The sequence below is a fragment of the Leptosomus discolor genome, chromosome 20 (genome assembly GCF_034619465.1).
Source record: "Leptosomus discolor isolate bLepDis1 chromosome 20, bLepDis1.hap2, whole genome shotgun sequence".
Lineage (NCBI taxonomy): Eukaryota > Metazoa > Chordata > Aves > Leptosomiformes > Leptosomidae > Leptosomus > Leptosomus discolor.
The window spans coordinates 6,360,122-6,380,904 of NC_141410.1; the positions used below are offsets into that span (position 1 = coordinate 6,360,122).

General features: G+C 44.5%; 1 protein-coding gene across 1 annotated transcript in view; it reads left to right on the forward strand.

Moving 5' to 3' along the window:
- CASZ1 (castor zinc finger 1) overlaps positions 1-20,783 on the forward strand; it is a 68,797-nt gene that overhangs the window by 46,617 nt on the left and 1,397 nt on the right. The window contains exons 10-18 of the mRNA XM_086476035.1: positions 215-278; positions 2,842-3,002; positions 6,418-6,540; positions 7,893-8,228; positions 9,939-10,137; positions 10,675-10,846; positions 13,697-13,845; positions 15,663-15,897; positions 17,268-17,561. Coding sequence (XP_086332161.1) covers positions 215-278; positions 2,842-3,002; positions 6,418-6,540; positions 7,893-8,228; positions 9,939-10,137; positions 10,675-10,846; positions 13,697-13,845; positions 15,663-15,897; positions 17,268-17,561 — 1,733 coding nt within the window. The remainder of the gene's footprint in view (positions 1-214; positions 279-2,841; positions 3,003-6,417; positions 6,541-7,892; positions 8,229-9,938; positions 10,138-10,674; positions 10,847-13,696; positions 13,846-15,662; positions 15,898-17,267; positions 17,562-20,783) is intronic.

Genomic DNA, 20,783 nt, shown 5'->3' on the forward strand with positions numbered 1-20,783 from the left:
AGAACTGAATTCTGCAGACTTAGGACCCTCTTTCTCTCCCTCTTGGCTCTCACAAGTAAACGAGTTTGGCCTGCCCAAGGGAGGGTGGGCATCATTCTCTTCCTCCGGATGTAGCAGGTGAGGAGTGAGGCAGCTTGAAGGGAGAAGGATTAATCTCAGTGCTCACAGTCCCTGTGCACATCTTAACTAAACCCTGTTGGTTTGTGTGTTCCAGTAATGAATCAAATGGCCACACAGTCTCGGCAAATTCATCTCTTTTATCCTCGCTTATGAATAAGGTAAGAGCCATCCATCAAACGCCTTTCATTCCCCCCACCAAGAGAAATTAAAGCTGCGATGGCGGGGAGGGGGGGAAGAGATGCGTTTGTTTTTTAATGTTTTGCCTCTAATAAGATGAGTTTGTACCATTTAAATTTTGAGACCATTTTTCATCGGGTATAATTTCAGAGCCACTGCTTACGAATTAATTTAATGAACTGGCTGAAGAAATATATTGCAGCCTCTGACACCTTTTTTTTTTTTTCATCCTTTCTAGACAGAGGAGGGCTCTGAAAGATTTTTTTTTTTTTTTTTTTTCAATTTTTATTTCCAGAACCTGGCAACTTCTCTCTCGCTCTCTTTTTATAGTTACTCATTTTGTTTATTTACTTAAAAACATTTTCTTTCATTGGGGGAGGAGAATCATTTGTTTTTATGAAAGAGAAGAAAAAAATTCAAAGTTTTGAGCCAAAATCATCAATTTCTGTCTTTCTGGTTTGAGTAATGATGTCCGACAGAGCCTCCTTTACCGTATTCTAGAGTATTTATTTTACATAATGCACAGTTTCTTTTTCCTTAGTTTTTCCTTAAATTATACATCATCTCAAATATATATTTCCCTTTCACATGATAAATTCTACTGTACCAAGATTAATTTTGCTGTTGTATACAACTGCAGTAGAGATCAGGGCAGCCTTTGAGCCATGCTTTAATATTCTACTGTGTGATAGGTTTTAAAGGCATAACTATTGCCATCCCCTTGGCTCTGGGCGTTACATGCATCAAGGCCATATAACCCTCAAGAGAGGGCAAAGTGACTTTGTCTAGCAATCTCTCGCCTCCTTTCTCTCTTATTTCATCACTCTTCTTTTTCTCTGTGTTGTTTAATTTATACATTTATCCTTATGCCACTTCTCTCCTCCATTGGCTCTCTGTTACACTGGGGTTTTGATGTTCCCTTTTAAACTTAATTTCTCATTTGTTCCTGCGTATTGTCCCTTCAGTGATTCCAAGTATGCAGCTCTTTCTCCAGTGAGTAGATCTATTTAGTAAGTCTGCTGTCTGGGGTCCCGAGTCTTTCTGAAGGCCCCAGCTCAGGGAAATCCTGTTTCAATAGATACCTCACTTGAAAATCTCCAGGAGAATATGAGATTTAAGCATATGCTTAGAAATAAGCATTTGTTTGTGTGCAGCCCTGCATATGATTCTTTATGTTGCGCAAAGTAAGTGTATCACGGGTGCAAAATAGGAGTTCCTCCGGTTTGTTCCTTTTTCAAAGAAGAAAAGGGATTAACCGATGACATAAACCAGCAAAGCCCACTGATTTGAAGGAGCATGTTCCAAGACTACGGATTGCAGAATCAAGCTCAGTGTGCTCAGGGACACATCACGCTTGCTTCGTCCTCTTGCTGCACACAGTTTCTGTTTGTGGAGGACTCCTGCATTATTTGCCTAGGAAAAAGAACCCTTTACAGAAATTGAATGCCCAGCAAACACCAGTGGAAAAAGACGACCTGAATTTCTGACTGCAGCCATAAAGAGTTGCAGTCTCCACACAGCAGCAGGGGCTTTACCTTCAGGGGGCATTAAGAAAGCCTCAGACAGCCAGGGTTCCTGTAGCGTATTGCAGTTTATTTAGGGGGCTGTCAGGCTTAATTAACTGATATTTATAAAGGGCTTCATGATCCTCAAGTGGGTGGAGTTTATAAGGCAAGTATTGGGCCCAATCCTGCATTTTATTCATGCTGTGAAATTCATTGTTGTTACCGGAGGTAATTGAGAGCACAACAAAGCAAGAAAGGGTCTGGGAAATTTTGCATTTATTCTGAAAGAATTTTCTCTCATGCACTCTGGAGCAACTTCTTTTTTCTATCCTGCACATCACACGCCTGAACCTCTAAACGTTCTCTGTGTAGAATCTATTTGAAGCCTTTTGCACAATGCAGATTGTGAATCCAAGTCCTGCTTAGTGGAGGATATGTCCATTCAGCACAGCAAGTGACATAGTTTCTTTATTGAAGTTAGTAAGAATTTTCCAGGAACTTAAATGGAGCCAGAATTTTTCCCCAGTTGAATGACTTTTCCCCCCTCCCATGCCAAAACATATCTGATAGTCACTTTAAAGAAGGAGACATCCTGGTCGCTGGGACAAGGTGATTCTAAATAAACAAGAGCTTACAGTTCTATCACTAGGTCTGTACTAAGAGACCAGCATTTTGTAGGAGCTGTGTAGGGCTACTAATGGTTAAGCCTGCACACCTTTCCTGTACTCAAATAGGGTATTTCTCTCTTCACCTCAGTCCCCACAGGTGTAAAATAGACATGATGCTTCATTACTGTACACAAGAGCCATGAATATTAGATGGGCACCTGAGTACTTTGTGGTGGTTGGGTGGAGGATGCAGAAGAGTGAGGTGTTATTAAGCTTTGCTGGTGCAGTTGAGGCAGCCTGTGCAGACTTCTTGTCTTCTCCCTTAATCTTTGAAGGCACAGCTTTCTGTGGGACAGTCCTGAGGGTATCCAGACCGGCAGTGTCCACAGCTGTGTGCTGGGCTTCATGCAGTGTCTGTGTTCTTGTTCCAGATGTCCAAGACCAGTGCCAGCCTTGGCAACCTGCTGAACATTAAGACAGAAGGAGATGGCAGCCAGGCTGGGGCTGGAGAGCCAACACAGTACTTGGGCAAGGCAGTGAAGGCACTTGTCCAGGAGAAGCTCTCTGAGCCGTGGAAGATGTACCTGCGCCGGTAAGGAGAGCATGGAACTGGGAATAGAGGAAAGGGAAAATTACTTCCTTTGCAAAGTGTCTGGCTCATTAGCTCACACTTGAATGCAGAGTTCTCTTGAATTTAAAGGCCTAATTCTGTGATATGCTGATCACCTCCTGGAGTGCATTTAGTCCTCAGTCCCGGCTAGCTGCAGTAAGTGTTAATGTCCTGTAAGAAATACCTATCCACATAGAATTATTTTGCAAAGGGATCTTGAGAACCAACTACGAGCACAGATATTCACATAGTCCTGTTAGCCTGGACTTCATAGGCTCCTCTTCATGTCCCAGTCTACAAGTCCAGGGGACCCACTGCAGCTTGCTCGTGGCACCAGACTTCTCTTGCACCATGTGTAGTTGTTACACACAGAGCCCAGAAGCCTTAAAATGCTTGCTGTGGCATTTCCTCTGACCATAGGAGTAGGCCACTGGAACAAAACAAGGAGTATAAGGGCTATGGGAACTGGGATGGTTTCTGCCAGTTTTGTTGTAGACAAGAAGGCTTGAAAGGAAAATGGAACAGATACAAAACTCACCCACACAGAGACACATGCACATACCTGCCCAGGCAGACACATGCTTTGAGCACACAAAGTACACCCAGGCGGACACATACAGGTTTGTGCTCTGACACAGGTAGTTGCCTACAAATGCTTGTGGACGCTTTGTAAGTCACAGACTTTAGTGGAGAAGACTAGAAAGTCTTCTAGTCCATCTGCCCCTGGCCAGTGCGAGATCCTTCCCTGCAGTCCATTTGCATTTTGTCCAGCCTACGTGTAATTATGCCAAGCAGTGTGGCTGTTTTCTTGTCTCTAGGAGCATTATTCTACCACCTAATGCGTTTCACTGTCACAGTTTTTTTCATGGTATGCTGCCTGAATTTCCCTTTTCGTAATTTTGTTGCAGTTCTCCTGTTGTATCCCCTCGAACCACAGCAGATTATTCCTCTCTGCAATTGGAGTTCACTCCCTTCAGATAGTCACAGACTTTTAGCCTACCATTTAACCAAGCTTATTTACTTCCTTTAATCTGACTTTGCAAATTAGCCCCTTCAGCCTGCTGATCGTGTTGTTGCTGCTGTCGTTCTTGCTGTTCCTTGCATGGGTGCAGAACTGGGCTGCCATTCCTGTATCGCCACACCAGATACAACAAGCTTTCTGGCCCACATAGGCAGCGCACAGTTGTGCTACCTGATTTGCATCTATACTGCATAATGTACACGTATCCTGTTTACCATCCAGAGTTACACAGGATTGCTTTTAATGGTGCTCTCCTGAGTCCCCTATGTATAGAAATCCCCACCCCACCCCCTAGATGTTATTAGTGGTCTGTTTCCAAACGTGACTCTCGTATTCTGAACCTTCTCCCTTGTCTTGCAAGGCCTCTCTGTGTTATTTTTCTCCCCTTGCACTGGTGTTGCCAACTCCTCCCAGTTCAGTATCTTCCGTGAATTTCATTAACGCGCTGTTTACTCCTTCTCCTAGATTACTAATGAAGATGTTAAATAAGCTCAGACCTAGCTAAAGTCATCCTTGCAGCATTCACAAGATACCTCCCCCCAGCTCAATATGTTGCTGTTTGTCATTAGCCTTTGTTTACGGTCCTTCAGCCAGTTTTCAATCCATGAGGTAGCATTCACATCCAGGCCAATTTGAATTAATTCTAAGCATATACGAGACTGTATCAAAATGCTTTACTAAAATCCAAATATATTGCATCCCTTCATCCACTAATTTTGTAATTCTATCAAAAAAAGCAATTAAATTTGTCTGGCAAGATTTATTCTTTATAATCCTGATGCTGTTTATTGCTCATGGTGCCTTTATCCTCTAGATGTTTAATGATTTTCTCCTCCCTCTTAATATTTGTTCCATTACTTCACTGGAAGGAGAAGTTAGGACTAGAGGTATGATAATTGCCAAAGATCACTTGTCTTTTTTTTTTTTACCCCCAAAAGTATCAGTACTTAGAATTTAAATTTTTTTTTGCCGATTTCCTAGTTCCTCCCACTTCTCTATGGCTTAAAAAATAGCAAATAGTCATGCAATCAGTTTGCAAGTTCATTTCCATTGCACTTTAGGACAGACATCATCCAGACTGGCTGATTTGTGCATATTTATATTTTCTAACCAGTCCCTTTATCTGCTCTTCTTGAAGGTCTTCATTTTATCCCTAATTGTCTGCTTTGTCTTTAGTTTTCCTATCCAGAGCAAATTTTATAAGGCAGCCATTTTTGACTCATCACCTCCCATTCCTATTGGACCTTCCTTCTGAGTGCAATACCTCTTGTCCCTGATAACACAACCCCTTCAGCTTGCAGTAACTGCGTTTCTTATCTCTTACCACACCTTTACCTTCCTTCATCTTCTCCCCGCAAGCCGTAACCGACTGCATGTATTCTATATCCACTGACCTTCCTTCTCCAGTACAAGTTTTTTTTCCTTTTTCCTTTACCCTCAAATTGTTATGAGGTGTCTCCTGGGACCACACAGGCTGCTGTTTGTTTCTTGCTTTCCTGCTCATCAGAGCAATTGTAGTTTGTTGTATCTTAATTAGGCAAGATTCCCCTGGTAAGTTTCAAATCCTTCCTGCCAGTGTTTTTTACTTGATTTTTCTGCAATTCTGAAGTTTGCAGAAATCACATCTATTTGTGCTACCCTTAATAAGTCCAGAGAATCTCAGCAGTGGATGAGCAGTGAAACCATGCTTAGTTGGTTTTGCCCTCTTGCCCATTTCCTCCAAGATGACAAGAAGTGTACCTTAGACGATGGCTTTTGCTCTGTTTTTGCACTGCAGCATTGTTTCTTCTGTACTTCAGGGATTGTGCTTTTCAGTACATATCTGTACTAGGCCGTAATGGCTGTACAGGCTCCCATTTATGTGATACCCTGTGGTTTCAAGGCAGGGGCTGAGCGGATTCTGGATCTAGATTCCCTTGAACCACTGTTGTTTCTTCCCTTTTGCTACTCCCAGTAAAATGAAAAAGAAAAAAACCAACCTGTAAGTTTCAGCAGTGTCCTCTTGGTCTGGATTGCCTTTAATTTACTAACCTTTGGTCGTTCCTCAGAGCCTTGGCTTTTGTACATAGATGCTCAAGAACACTAATGATTTTCATCATTCATTTCAGAGTAGTCCTGTATTTTGCTCCCACTAAAAGTGTTTGGGAGTTTCTCAGTCAAGTTCAATTGGAGAGAAATCAGGTTCTTGTTCTGCATGTTCAGATGTAACAGGCAGTGATCAAGCCACAATGCCAGCAGTGCTGTTTGTGCAGCAGGGGCAGTGACGTTAGAAAACAGACTGGTGGTAGAGTTGAAAAACAAAGAAAATATGTGTGTTCCAACACTGCTTCCCTTCTGGGGCCTTCTGTAAGATATCTGCTTGTCTGCTTTGGCCAGGTTTGGCACCAAGGATTTCTGCGATGCGCAGTGTGACTTCCTCCATAAGGTGCACTTCCATTGTGTCGTGGAGGAATGCGGTGCCCTTTTCAGTACCCTGGATGGAGCCATCAAACATGCCAAGTAAGTAGAGCCTTGGGAAACCATGAGAGAACTCTACAGCACTCACACTGCAGGACGAGAGAGACCTTATGAGTAACCATTCAAGAGCAGGAACGTGGGCAGTCCCGAGGGCAGTGATCTGGGCATCTGCCTGCTTCCTGTGCAAATGTGCTCAGCTAAAATCTTTGCAGAACACTATGTCCTCTTTAATTTTGTTTCGCAACTTGTGAAAAAGTGTTGGCAAAGCTGAGAATTGGACATTTGTGTTTTTTCCGTAGCTTACTTGACAGACAGGGTGTTCAAGGAGACCCGTATTTCTCACAGCACACAAATAAGCCATACAAGAAATAAGAAAATAGGGGAGGGAGAGGACCCTGTAAACCCAACCGTTGTCACTGGACACAGACTTTTTGTGGAGTGGACAGCTCTCCATCACTGCAGTGTAGAAAGCATTTTACTGTTCATTTTCTTGTTGTGACAGATCTCTTTTAACAAGTTTTCCCTAGCCCTTATTTATAGGGTTTTGTTTAAGAGGTTCACATCAGGTGGATAAGGATCTTGAAATGAAGCAGTCAACCAGCCCAACACCAGCCCCCTTCTCTCCTTGCCATGTTCTTACATTGTAAACTCTTTGTCATTTCACAACATTTTGGAAGGTAGCATACAGCCCAGAGCGTGGTGGCCAGAACTGCAGGTTAGATAATCTGGCCTATCTTCCAGAGGCTGTACAGCACACGCAGAACTCTACGTGACTCCTGGGTGAAGAATTAATTTAAGATACACTCCCACTGTTACAGACAAGGGACTAGTGAAGGAAGGGTGGGATACTGGAAATTTTCCCTTGCAAATGTCTACAGAGCATAATCTGCAGTTCAAAACCACACCAAGTTCCTTTTAAAGGCCATGGAAGATTTGCCCAAGTAAAGAAGGAAGGCGGCCTTCAGCAGCTGGCCCCACGGCTGCTTCTGAAGGGGTTTGAAGGGAAGGTGTTGCAGATTTTAAGACAGAAAGATCTGTTAGCACAGTTGGTCTGTGGCATTGGATAGTTCCCTGTGGTTCACTACAGCAAACTACTGCCTTCTCACAACAGCCACGGGAAGCCGCCCTCATAGGCACAGCGGTCTTACTGACTGCAGCTCTCTGATTTCAACACGGGTTTGCACTCTTCTGTCTCCACCCCTCTTACTGAATTCCCTGCTCTTCACAGACTGTCTGGGAGGCCCCTAAATCTTTCCGCAAAGTTTGCAGAGCCCCTTTTAGGATTTAACCTCAGCTACTTTGTTTGCAGACTCCTGCCACATTCTCGTTGATGTTTAATCAAGTTAGATGCAATGGTCAAGAATTTATGTCTGAATTACACTGTCTTTTTGCAGTTTTCACTTCAGAACTGAGGGTGGAACTGTGAAAAGTAACTCTGAGTCTCCCTTCTCAACTACTACTGAGAATAAGGCTTCACTGGCCCCTTCATCACCATCTGCTACTTCTGTCACCATGGCAAGCGCTCCTGCCCTTGACGTGCCCACTCCAAGTCCAGCTACTGTGCCCTCTGCCCCCACACTGCTAGCTTGGAAGCAGCTGGCTTCAACTATACCCCAGATGCCTCAGATCCCAGCATCAGTGCCTAACCTGGCAACTTCACCCTTGGCAACGACTTCCCTGGAGAACGCCAAGCCTCAGGTCAAACCCGGATTTCTCCAGTTCCAGGAGAAGTAAGTTGTAGATGCTACTTGCCTCCTTACGTCCTCTCCAGCCCTGCAATCCCTGCTTTACTGCTCCTCAGAGCTGTAGTACTACATCTGTATTCACCCACTGAGAGACTTGTGTGTAGAGAGTACACTGGGCTTTATATCACAGAAAATTTACTTCAGCAAAGTCTAGACAATACCTTCAGTTATCCTAGGAAAAAACCAGGATGTTCGAGTACCTCTGGGAGCACCTGTAGGTATGAGTTTAGAGGAGAAATAAACTTGCTGACCTACCACTGAAGCCTTTTATATACCTCAAGAGAGGTGTACAGAAATATATTGTCTTTGCAGTATTTTTGACACTGAAGGCTACAGAGGACAAATAGCATCTTTAAAGTTGTCAGCATGACGCCTGACTCGCCCACCTCCAGATCTTGCTCCAAGTCTGAGACATTTAGCATGAGTGTCTGGAGTTGAGCAAAAACCAGTGGGCAACTGAGTGCTCAGTCATGCAAACGGGAGGTGTTACTGCAGTGAAGTACACAGAACTAACTAAAAGTAGATGTTTACAGATTGCTGAAAAGGAAGCTTGCTAGTTTTCTCCTGGATTTGTCCCCAGTAAGCTCCATGGCATTTTCCTAGGAATGCCCTCTGTAACTCAGGGTTGTTTTTTTTTAATTCATTTTTTTTTCAGTGAAGACGACTGGGGGTCAGATAGTGGAGGGGGCACAAGTGCTTGGACTCTGTCTTAGCAGGAATGGGTTTCTCAGAAGCTCAAGGAATAGGGAGTAATTCTGTCTCACTTCAGATTTGTCAAAGTTTTGCTGTCCTGGCTGAACTTCTGTACAAGTGTGATGACTCTCCTTAAATTCTTTGCCTCTGGTTTTGTAGTGTTAGTTTACAAAAAGTAATTCACAAGGGAGGTGTCTGGCAGAAGGTAACATACCTTGCTGAACTTCTTTTAAAACATTAAAGAAGTTCCACAGTGTTGCTGTGATGTTGGCGTTATTTCTGTTACATAGCCAGAAAGGCAGAGAAGTGACGTAGTTTACAGGAGGACACAGGAGCCCAGGATCAGGTTAGGCATTACAGCTTAATTATTCAGGCTGCTGGAGTATCAGTCTCTGGGTTGTGTATTGACAGTCATTTGTCTGCTTTCAAAGAAGTGTATTAATTCTGTTTCACATATTTGAGTAGGTATCATTTGGTACAGTGCTTGGGATCCAAGAGATCAATGTTCAGCCACCTCTGATCTGACCTCTGTTTGTGCAGCCAGAAATCCATGGAATGGGGGCGGGGGGAGTAAGGTACCAAAACCATTTAGCTGATTAAATAGGCCACTGCAGATTTTGTCTAATCAGGGGAAACCCTGGCATCTTGGCATGTGCATGTCCAAGAGTTTCATTTCAGTTACACAAAATTGAGGTGGGAGAAACGATCTGAATCCATTGAGGTAAGTACAGGCAGAAAGGGAGAGGCAGCTTTAAACTGGAAGCGTGGCCCTCAAAGACTACAGAACCCACCATGCATTGCTGTGTTTTAATAATCTTAATCAAGAAAGTGCCCTAGCTTGGTGGAATTGCAGTGTTGCCAGCATCAATTTTACTAAAGAAGAAGGTGGCTATGGGAAATCTGTAGGCCATTTCAGCTGGGCTCCCCTTGAATTAAATTTTGGCAAACAAACAAATGTGTGAAATGAGGGAAGGTGGTGATTGGGTTTTGGATGTATTCCAGTGATCCCTGCCTGGCAACGGACTGCAAGTACGCCAACAAATTCCACTTCCACTGTCTCTTTGGGAACTGCAAGTATGTGTGCAAAACCTCTGGCAAAGCAGAATCCCACTGCCTGGACCACATCAACCCCAACAATAATTTGGTGAATGTGCGAGACCAGTTTGCTTACTATTCGCTGCAGTGTCTCTGTCCGAACCAGGTAAGAGCAATTCAAAAGCAGTGTTCTAGCTGGAGTGGGGCGGGGGAGAAGAATGAGAAAGAGCAAGTAGATGACCCAGTTGGAAGTGAGGCTGAATGTTTCATTCCCGATCTAACTACGGAACCACAGAAGGGTTTTAACTACGTGCTCTAGCAAAATGTTTGGTTTCCATCAAATTAAAAATCGCAGTGCTTTTGTTTCTTTGACTTGGGTGAAGTGGACAAGGCAACTAGAATGATCTAAGAGACACAAGGCAAAATAAAATGAAAATCTATGATGAATACCAGGGAAAGCCAGGAGTTAGGTTTGGGATATTTCAACGTAGAATAGTGCAATACAGAATACACGACAGCAGTACAAAATACATGACAGGGAACAAGGTTGTGTTGCAGTTGTGGAAGATAAAATGGATGTGATCTAGAGTACCAGTTCAGGCATCTCTCGCGTGTCTCAGAGGTACAGCATTAGTAGCAGGCAGACGAGAGTGCATTTGGTTTAGACATGCTCAAAGCAACCTGCCTGTTTGCTCCTCTCTAGCACTGTGAATTCAGGATGCGAGGGCATTACCACTGTCTTCGTCCTGGCTGCTACTTCGTCACTAACATCACCACCAAGCTGCCCTGGCACGTGAAAAAACACGAGAAGGCAGAGAGAAGGGCAGCCAATGGCTTCAAGTATTTTACCAAGCGAGAAGAGTGTGGCAGACTAGGTAAGTTTTCTTCTCTTTCCCGTCACCTTTCTCATGTGGTCTGTCCCATGTCCATGCTAAGAATGCTTAAGATTGGTCATTAAATCACTAAACAAGAAATGGAACAAACAGAAAGCAGTTCCTGATCTGCCTGAGTTGAAGCATGTTTTCCCAAACAGACACAAGTTAAATGGATGGAAACTGTAATATGAAGATTTTATATACATTTTTTTATATATATATTTGTCTGGCAATACAGCTTCCCCTTTGTTTTTCCTTTTTATCTAACTGTCAAGGCCTTTTATTTGGTTTGGGGTTTTTTTTGTACTTTGTAGGTTTGTAGGGGTTTTTTGGGCCTACTGCTTGTGTTGGGTAGAGTTTAAGGGTGCACTTAGTAAAAAAAGAAGCGTAGGGGAAATGCCTGTTCTGATGAGTGCCTTGTGTGAAAGTCTTCCTGTATTAAGGAAGTTGCTGCTTTGCCTGATTCCAGGCAAATGAAACTTTTTTTTTTTTTTTTTTTTTTTAGCCATTGCCAGTGCAGCGTATTGAAAGCCAAAGGGCAAATAACTGGAGACAGAGGTACAGAGAAGGGCATTCAATAAACTTACTCCCTTCTCCTCTGAAACCATTCTCCACGGCCACTTGTGAGCAGCGGGGAATACAGCTCTGTGTCTTTGTGCCAGCCTAAGGAAACACCTGAGCTGTGGCACAGCCTCAGACTGTGGCTTGCCCAGACTATGAGCAGCACCGCAGTAGATACTGAATCCAAGTGCCTCCAGTGTAGAACTGGAAAAACAAATGGACAACAACAGAAAGGAGAATGCATTCCTGGGGGGTTATCTAGAGCTGAAATCCAGGGCTCTGAACTGTGGGGAATCCCTAAAGATAGCTCCAGCAGAGCTCCATCCGGAACGGGCTGGGTTTCGCTTAACCCTTCCAGTGGTGTTTTTGGCTTAGCAGTATCACAGACCCAGTCTTCCCTCTCACTCCTGGTTGGCACAAAGGCTGAAACAAAACAGGGTTCAGAATAACACTTCAGGGTGCTGTTCTCTCACAGGGAAACAGCCACAATAACCAGAACCAAACTTTTCTTTTCAGCTTCAAATACATCAAGAATTCATACCCAAACGGTAGCTTGTTTGTGGTAACCGGGGTAATGGCGGTCAACACACCACAGCCAGAACTTACCCAGGTCTCATTTACACACGGCAGTAGATTCAGCAGTTGCTGTTATTTACTCAACTTTAGGTGTTTCAGGTGATAGCAGGGGCTAGACAAAGCAGGACAATGATACATGACACGCAGCCTACAGGATGCCCTAGCAACAGGCGAGCCTTCACCTGCCCTTTGCTGATACTGTTTCAGTCCCGCCAGCACTGTTTGTTCTCCCTGCCAGAGAAGAGCGCAGCGTGCTGGGGAGGGCAGGCGAGGCGGGGCTGGGCTGTGGGGGAGTGCAGTACCTCAACAAACACAAACTTGGCGTGCACATAAAGCGCTGTCCGTGCGCCGAGGAGGGGCTGGGTGGTTCGGGCGCCGTTTGGCAGCGAGGCACCTCCTGGCTGTGCATGTGTCAGCAGTGTTTATTTTGGGGAGCGATGGGGTACGCGCATCCCACAGCCTGTACGTATGCCTATAGGCTGGGCTTGCCGTGCACCAAACGTGCGTTTAGCCAGCACTGCATTTGCCTCTGTAGATACAGGCAGCACGATGGGATGGTGTAGCTGGATGTGTTTGTGTAGGGGTACGAGGTGATACCAACATGTAAATGCACGTCTGCTTCGCTGTACACCTCGATGCTTTTTGCATTGAGCGTGTATACATAGCAGGTGCAGACAGCACTGCCCTGCTTTAAGGGCTGAGAATGTTTCTGAGCAAACACACATACAACAGATTTTTTTTTATATATATATATATATGTTTGTGCATGTATAAATATATACGCACATGTACAGGTGCAGAAGGAGAGAGAGATGAAAAATACATATGTAAGGGTGGATGGGTGTAGACAGATGAGTAAAACTGAGCCTGTCTGTAGGTCTGTACCTTTGTGTGTATAAGGGTATGGCCAAGGGATGATGGAGAACAGACAGAACCTGATTCTTGCTATAGCTGTGTTTTAACTATGTAAGAAGCCATTCTTTATCAGCTATAGAATGTAGCTGTTCAGCTGTGTCTGTTAACGAGATACACAAACTCCTGGCATGCATGGCACTGTCCACGAGGAGCAAAATGGACCAAGTGCTGTATGCCAGAACCCATATAAATTGCTTGTTGTTTAGTAGGTGCCCCTATTACACAACAAATTGGGAGTGGCAATAAACACTCCCTGGCTCGTTTCTATCTGACCAGAGAGCATACACTGTTCAGAGCTAGAGCTTTTAAGATACTGCTGTTCTAAGAGCACAGTTAAAGGAAAAAAGAGAAAAAAGGAACTTTTCATTTCTAATCTAATTAGGAGCATGTAGTTTTGATTTTTAACTTCTATGATCCAGTTAAATGTCTTGGTTTTGTTCTCTTTGTGAAGGAAAAGGCTCTGGCTAAGAGTGGAGCGCAATAGGCACTACTAGATGTAATGGTAATGTTCCTTTATAAAAAAATGAAGAGGGATGGACTAGTCTGTAGCCCAGGCTCACTTCTTAAACCTATGTACACTGTAATCCTCTCTTGCAGTTGCTCAGCAGGCAAAAGATCATGCTTTTTTTTTTTTTTTTTTTTTTTTTTCATTCAGGACTGTTCCTGAAGAACCCATGACCATTGATAAGCTTCAATCCACCAGAAGTCCATGTAGCAACAGCCTTGTCCTGTCTCCAGATCATCCCCTTCCCTTCTTGTACCTTTCATGTACTACATACAATGGTTTTGTGTTTGCAGGTTGCAAATACAACCAGGTGAACAGCCACTTCCACTGCATTCGAGAGGGCTGCCAGTTCTCCTTCCTGCTCAAGCACCAAATGACATCCCACGCCAGAAAGCACATGAGAAGGATGCTGGGGAAGAACTTTGATCGTGTTCCTACTCAGGTAACTCACTGGTTATTTCAGTTGTAGATCTGCATGTAGGGTTGGTCCCTTTGGTTGCTTGCTGCAGAACTGCTTTAGTGCCAAGACACTTGTACCCACACTCTTAAGGATGTCTGTCTGCATTGGGGGGATGCAACTGGGCTATGCAAGTTCAGCCAAGGTAACTTTACCTGGTTGGAATTCTCCAATACGAGGAAAGTTAATGAAGCATAGACATCAAAGCATTACTTGGTGTAAACAGCTTTTCCTTGGGAATTACGGAGAGAAAAAACCCTAATACTCATATTGACAACTTGCACTCCCTCCCTGCTCTCTCAATACACACCAGTTCGCTTATTAAAGTGCTTAGGATGTGGCAGAACTGAATGTGCTGGTTAAAGCAAACATTTCCTGTTGCAGATAAAGTATTATTTTCTGCTTCCACCCAGGATGGGAGAAATACCAGTCTCGAAATTTCCCTTCCCTTATTGATCTGGAGTTAGTTTGGCCACTCCTTGTCCTCGCTCAGGAAGTAGCAGAGCAACACAGTTCCTTCTTTTCTAACACATAACTGAGAGCAACCAGCAGGTTATGTTTGTCTGTGTCATGAATAAACTGAAGAGTTTCAACTGCAGCACTGAGCTGCTGCTCGCAATGGCAGCAGTCCTGCAACCTCCTGCTGCTTACTCCTTGGCTGCTTTAACTTCCATCGACCTGGGAGATGAAACAAGCCGGCTTTATTTAAACGCCTGTGGCTGCTCTGACCCTAAGGACATCCTCTGGTATATGGAAAAACAGAAGGGGCCATCTGTAGAAGCAAGATGGGAACCCCCTTTCATTCCACAGCACAGGAATGGGAGGTTCCTGTTAGTTACTAAGTACTGCCAATAAGTTAATTGCTCAAGTCTACGGCTGTTGGATTTAATGAGTTCACAGATGCCAAGGAACTGGTGTTACTGTTGTGGTAGCTTTTGTTCTTAACACAGAAAATTTAGGTACAAGAATCAAACTTTGGGGAGATTTAACAAACAGATTTGTCTTCACTACTCTTCTAGTACCTGCTGAGTCTAGCCCTAAGAATTCTGGTATGTGCTGGGCAGAAAATGATATGCTGACCTCCCTCTCCTTTCACTGGCAATTTAATCCTGTGTCACTTCAGTAGTGGAGAAGTAGTAATTGTGGCCTGAGCAATCATGGCAGAGCTCACCAGACTGCTGTACTGACACTGCCTTTCTGCATTAAATGTACTACCTCCAGTTTCTAGCATGCCTTGGTGCTCAGCAGGCACTTACTGCCGTGCTTGGAGATACATTGCTTCTGGGTACCCACCCATGTAACTATGCAGGGAAGACCATGCTGTGCCAGGCCACAAAGCTGCATGTGAACCCAGCCTACCCATACGTCACTGGTTCCAGTCTGGGTTCCTCTGTTGCAGTGTCTCAGCATGCAGGCACTAGGACTGTCGTGTCAGTCGTCGTATTTCCAGTCTCAAATGCAGCAGGACCTACACAGTAAGGTAGTAATGCCAAGATTAACACCTCCTGGTTTTGAATGCATCAGAATCCACACACCAGGATACTGGTGCCAAGATTAACACTCCCAACCTCTGAGCACATCACAATTCACATACCAGGCTACATGTGCCAAGTTTAATGCTCTGAGCTCCCAATGAAGGAAGATTCAGGCTCCTAGCCACAGTGCCATGGGTTCCACTCACGAGCATGTTCCAGCTATCCCTCATGAACTGTGACAGAGAGAAATAAACGTGCAGACAGATGGTTTTGGTCTTGGCATCTTGCTTTTGGTGTGAAAGTCCCCGTCCTGTTTTCTTGCTGCAGGTTATTGGCCACACTCCAAGAAATGAAAATCTCCCCCAGGTTGGCAGCATGGCACCCAGCCCAGCCTCATCAGGAACCCCAGCTTCCTTTCAGGGACCCCCAAGCATGATGGACACTGAAACAGATGAGTACATGGATTACACTGGCTGTAGCCCTGGGGGTATCTCCTCTGAATCTTCCAATATGGACCGCAGCTGCTCCAGCACTCCAGTGGGCAATGAAAGTACATCAGCAGGTAAGAGAGAAGGGGTGGGGTGGGGTGAAGTGGATTATCACTTGCCTGTTCTCTTGGGAGAGAAACCCATGAAGAGAGGCCAAAGGACAGTTGCACCTTAAAGTATAAGCTGTACCAGCTTCACAGTAGTGCCTCGTACTAACCTAGTTCCCTCCATCATTTGTGAGAAGAGATCCATCAAAATGTGCACCTCGAGAATCCATGAACTAACAGCGTATCTTTTTCTGATTTAAAAAAAAAAAAAAGAGGGGAAAAAAAAGTTGCAGGCCTCTTCCATACTTGGCATTTCCCCTGACAGCTTTTTGTATTTCCTTGTGCAGCATCTGAAGTAAGTCAGGCACTTGCTGATACTGTTGAGGTACAGAAAGACTATACAATAGCAAGTATTATATACACAGGGGAAAAAACCTACTACATCTTCAGAAAGCTACATATAAAAGCAGCTCACTGAGCTCCCTTCCTCATGCAAAAACTCTTGTTCCACTTTGTGCAGTGTTGCACAGAGACCTCCATCATCCCCTCTTTTTGGAAGTAAGTTTCTGCCATTGTTTCCCATTTGCCAGGATAACATGTAGCCATCTCCCACTGCCCTGTATTACAGGGTTGTCTTTTCAGTAGTCAGATATCTTTTATGAATTCTGTTATCGTCTAGCAGTGATCCATGGATCTCTTAGCTGTCCTTCCCAGGGTTAAGTGGTTCATTCTAGATTGCTGCCTCGCTGAGTTTGCTTTAATTTTGTACACATTTTCCTACTTTTCTTTCCCACAGCAGTTACATGAAGGTTATCATATAGCACATCTAACCATATACTGTGTGAACACTGCTGGTCATGACAGGGGTTGCCCCATGGCATTAAAGCTGCTCCAAAGAGTTCTGGTGGGACAGTGTCAGTACTTTGTCAGTACGTCATCTGGCCCAAGTCACACTGCCCAGGAAATGGCCCCCCACTGCTATGCAGGTAGTGAGCAACTCCCCCCGCCCAAAGTGTGAGACCACCCTCACAGCTATTTGTTGGTCCAAGCTGGCACCATATAGAGGAACAAGGACCAAACAAGCAGGAATTTCTGCATGAAAGCCTGTGGCTCTTCCCCCATGCCACTAAACCCACCTTACCTTCCTCAGAGACAACCCTCCTCTTCCTGTCAGTTCCTCACCTTCTGTTTCTTCTCCGTTACAGTTTTGTTTCATACATTTGTGAATGTATTTTCCATTTTTCATCATATTGCTTCTGCTCTTGGGTTCTCATTTCAGTTCTTTTGTTTTTTGTTTTGTTTTGGTTTTGTTGTTTTGTTTTGGTTTTGTTGTTTGTTTTTTTTTCTTTTTTTTTTTTTTTCTTTTTTTCTGCTTTTTTTCTCTCCACATTCTCCAGGCTGCCTGGTTCCTTCTACTGCTACTGCTGCTGCCGATGATGCTACCCACAATGCACCACAACCTCAACCACCATCTCTGCCTCCATCTTTCTCACAAGCCCTGCTTAGGTCTCCCCTTCCCACCCTCCCCTATCTTTTCTCTCCATCTTGTCTCTCATACTCTCTGCTCAGTGCCACTCTTGGATCCAGCAGAGGCATTGTCATGCCTGCCGCCAGCACCACTGGGTTTTCGCCCATCATTGCCACTCCAACTCCAGTAAAAAGTGACGTTCCCTTAGTTCAGGATGCAGCAGGTAACACTTCTTTGCTTTCTCTCTTAGTGTCCCGTGCCCACCTCCTTCCCCGCTCACCCTGCCCACATTTTTTTCTCGGCACCTTTGGGTCAGTAAAAAAAGCGTACGTCACTCTGTCTTGCTGAACTTTATCCAAGGGCCTGTCCATGCCTACTCCTTTTGTCTGTGACACAGTAACCACAGCCAAGAAGGGTAACCAAAACCACAGCAAATCACTGAGAGACATTCGGATACCGAGAGCAATTCCCACCAATTCCAATCTATGAGAGAAATCGAACAAAATCCATAGTTAAAATACACTTTCAGCCTCTTGATAACAGCAGGGTGGCCACAAAGCCAACTTTTGCTCCTGTAGCGTTAATGGGACTTGGAATTCTTGTTTAGATCTTCCAGGCCACCAAACCCAGGGCCTACCGTAGTCTGCTGCACACATCTCAGCAAGTCAGTGTCTGACAAGTACCCAGTTCCCATGGTTTTATCAGTCTTCACGGCTTCCTATGCATACACGAAGCCATAGAATTCAGGGCTGCTTTCCCCAGCACAAGTAACAGAGTGAAGTACAGTCACTGTCACTACGATGACATCATCAGACAGCTCAGGCTGTTTCTCACACTCACTGTTATTTATATCTGCTCTTAACAGCTGCAGAAAATACATCTAGATTTTTAGTTTTAAGCTGCCATGTTTCCCATGTGTGACTAAGATCAGAGATGTCTCAGGCTGGGGATTCTCATTCCAGCTGGGAATGTTTTTTAGGGTGTGTCTCAGTTTTGGCTTCTTTTCCCAACTCCCAGCTCTTTTCTAGTTAATTAAGGGCATATTTGTGCTTAAAGCTCACACTTAAGAGGGTTCTGTCAGCCTACAAATGTCCCAGTCATTCTTCTTGCCAGTTTTAGTAATGTGCAAATCCAAGGTAAAAGATTGGGAGTATGGCTGGAGGAGCAGCTCCACTTGGAAGTTCACAGGTTTTTCTCATGGGACATGGCAGGAGAAGGATCCTTGCCCTGTCCGGAGGAGTGTGTTCCCATGAACAAAATTCACAAGAAACTATATTTTTGCGTATTTTATTTTTTAAGTGATTTGCATGCAACCTGAAACATCTTAACCTTGTGCTGTGTTTTCCTCTACTTATATATTTTTAAGTTTCGTTTCTTTTTACCTTTGTATAGTTCTGGTAATGTTTACGTTAGTAGTAGTTGACAAGACAAGCTTATGGCATGCACTTACCATTGAGATTTGTTTGGGATTACATGTGTTGAGGCTTTTAATCTTCAACTGGGTGCTAAGGACCGGATGTTGTCCAGTGGCTAAAGGAGGAGAGTGTACCAGGTTATCGTCTCTCTTTTTCCTGCCCTCGCTCTGAAACTTTGTCTGTATGAGAAAACAGAATTGGTTGAACTAAAGTTTTATGCACATCTGTTTGAACGGTCGTAAAAGCTGGGCACAGACATTGAGTTTAAAACAGATAAAATTTAAATCCTACTTATTTCCCAGACTCCCCATCCAGAGTCTTTCCCCTAAGATGGCTTATCCCATACTCCTGACTGAAGGCAGACAAGACGAGCATTCATACTAATCACAAAAGACTTGATGGTTTGGCTGTAGTGTTTTTTTTTTTAAAGGAGGAGTTGATCTGGATAGCAGCGATTTGTCTGGGCAACGATGCACTTAGACTAGTCGCCTGGAAGCGGAGAACTGGATTTTACAATACCAGATGTTTAGGAGGGGAGCAGAGAGTTAATTGGTCACAGATTCTGTAGCTGAGAGCTTGCTCATTAAAAACCTACAGCGACAGAAAGTTATTCTTTCACTGGTAGCTGGTTAAATTTGCCTTAACGTGCAGTTTCCACGCGCTGCATGTCACTCAGATGGTCTCACCGTGGACACCCCAAGCTGGCATCCTTACTTCAGTCTGAGCAAACGTGCCGTGTGAGGAGTGGGGGTGGGGCACCCTTTGGTTCCCTGCTGGTCCTGCACTCTGTATAGCCCGGCCGTGCGAAGGATGCGGGAGGTCGGGTTGCTGCTGCCATGTCCGTTGGCTTCTGTCTCTCAGCACCGTGCCAGGTTAACTTCTGGAGGCTTCCTCCGGTGGTCACCACCTGCTCTTAAAGGGTTGTCATTGGAAGGGCCAGATATGGCAAAAATAGCATTCATCGCTTTTAATACCTGCTTATCAGCCAGGAAAAAAATAATTCTACAACAGTCAGATGACTGTTTCCTCGGTCTCCTAGACAAGGATGCAGGCTGCTCTGGATTCTCAGGCCCCAGGCACTGCGTGTCACAAATCATGCCTCTTTTAAGGGGATGGCAGTTTCAGCATGAAGAGAGGCAAAAAAAAAAAAAAAAAAAAAGTTTTAGTTGCAAGCTATAATTTCCAGTTACACTCACCATTCTGCACCTGGTGAGACATTCTTGCCTCCAACCTTGTCTGCGCTGCATCTTGATACTGGAGATTGTGGTTTGATTCTGAAAATAGCAAGCAGAGAGGGAAAAAAAGTTAATAGATATAATGAGGTCGAGTCCTTGATGTCAGCTTGATCCTAGGGGACATGAGCACTAGCCAGTTGTGCTGGCCCTGTGAATGGAAGTGGAAGATAGATGAGGGCTCTTTATTTACTAGGGGTATCATGTGATTTTTGAGACCCAAGGGAAAGCTGTAGAACTGGTATTTTCTCTCAGAGTCCACTGGCTAGTGATGATGAGAATTAGCCCCATTGAACATCTGTCCATCTGTCTTTCTAAGTGCACTCATCGTAATATGTAGGCTCATTACAGTGAGGGATGTTGCAGTCTCCTGGCCAAAGTCCATCCTATTTCTATAAATTCCCCCCCTTGCAGTTTTAATCACGCATGGGATCTTCCTTCACTTCCTGCCTGTCCTTGGCAACTGCACTGTATTACAAGAGCCTGGATAGGGGAAAGCAATACACACGTACCAGTTTTTAGCAGGCTTGAACTGTTTTACCGCTTCAACCCCAGTGAACTACAATAACACACCTCAGTGCTCGGACTGGAATGAGCCAGCTCCTCTGATTTGAGGAAAACAGGACTAGGGATTAACTAAGGAGAAACTGAGAGCAGCAAAAGAGAGGAGCAACAGTTAGCATTTGGACAGTATCAGGTACACCAGAGCAGCAATTAGAGGCAAGGCAGGATATGCTGAAAATTCGGGAAGCGATGTCCAGCAGGCATCAGCCAGCCCACGGGCGCCGAGTTCGGGCT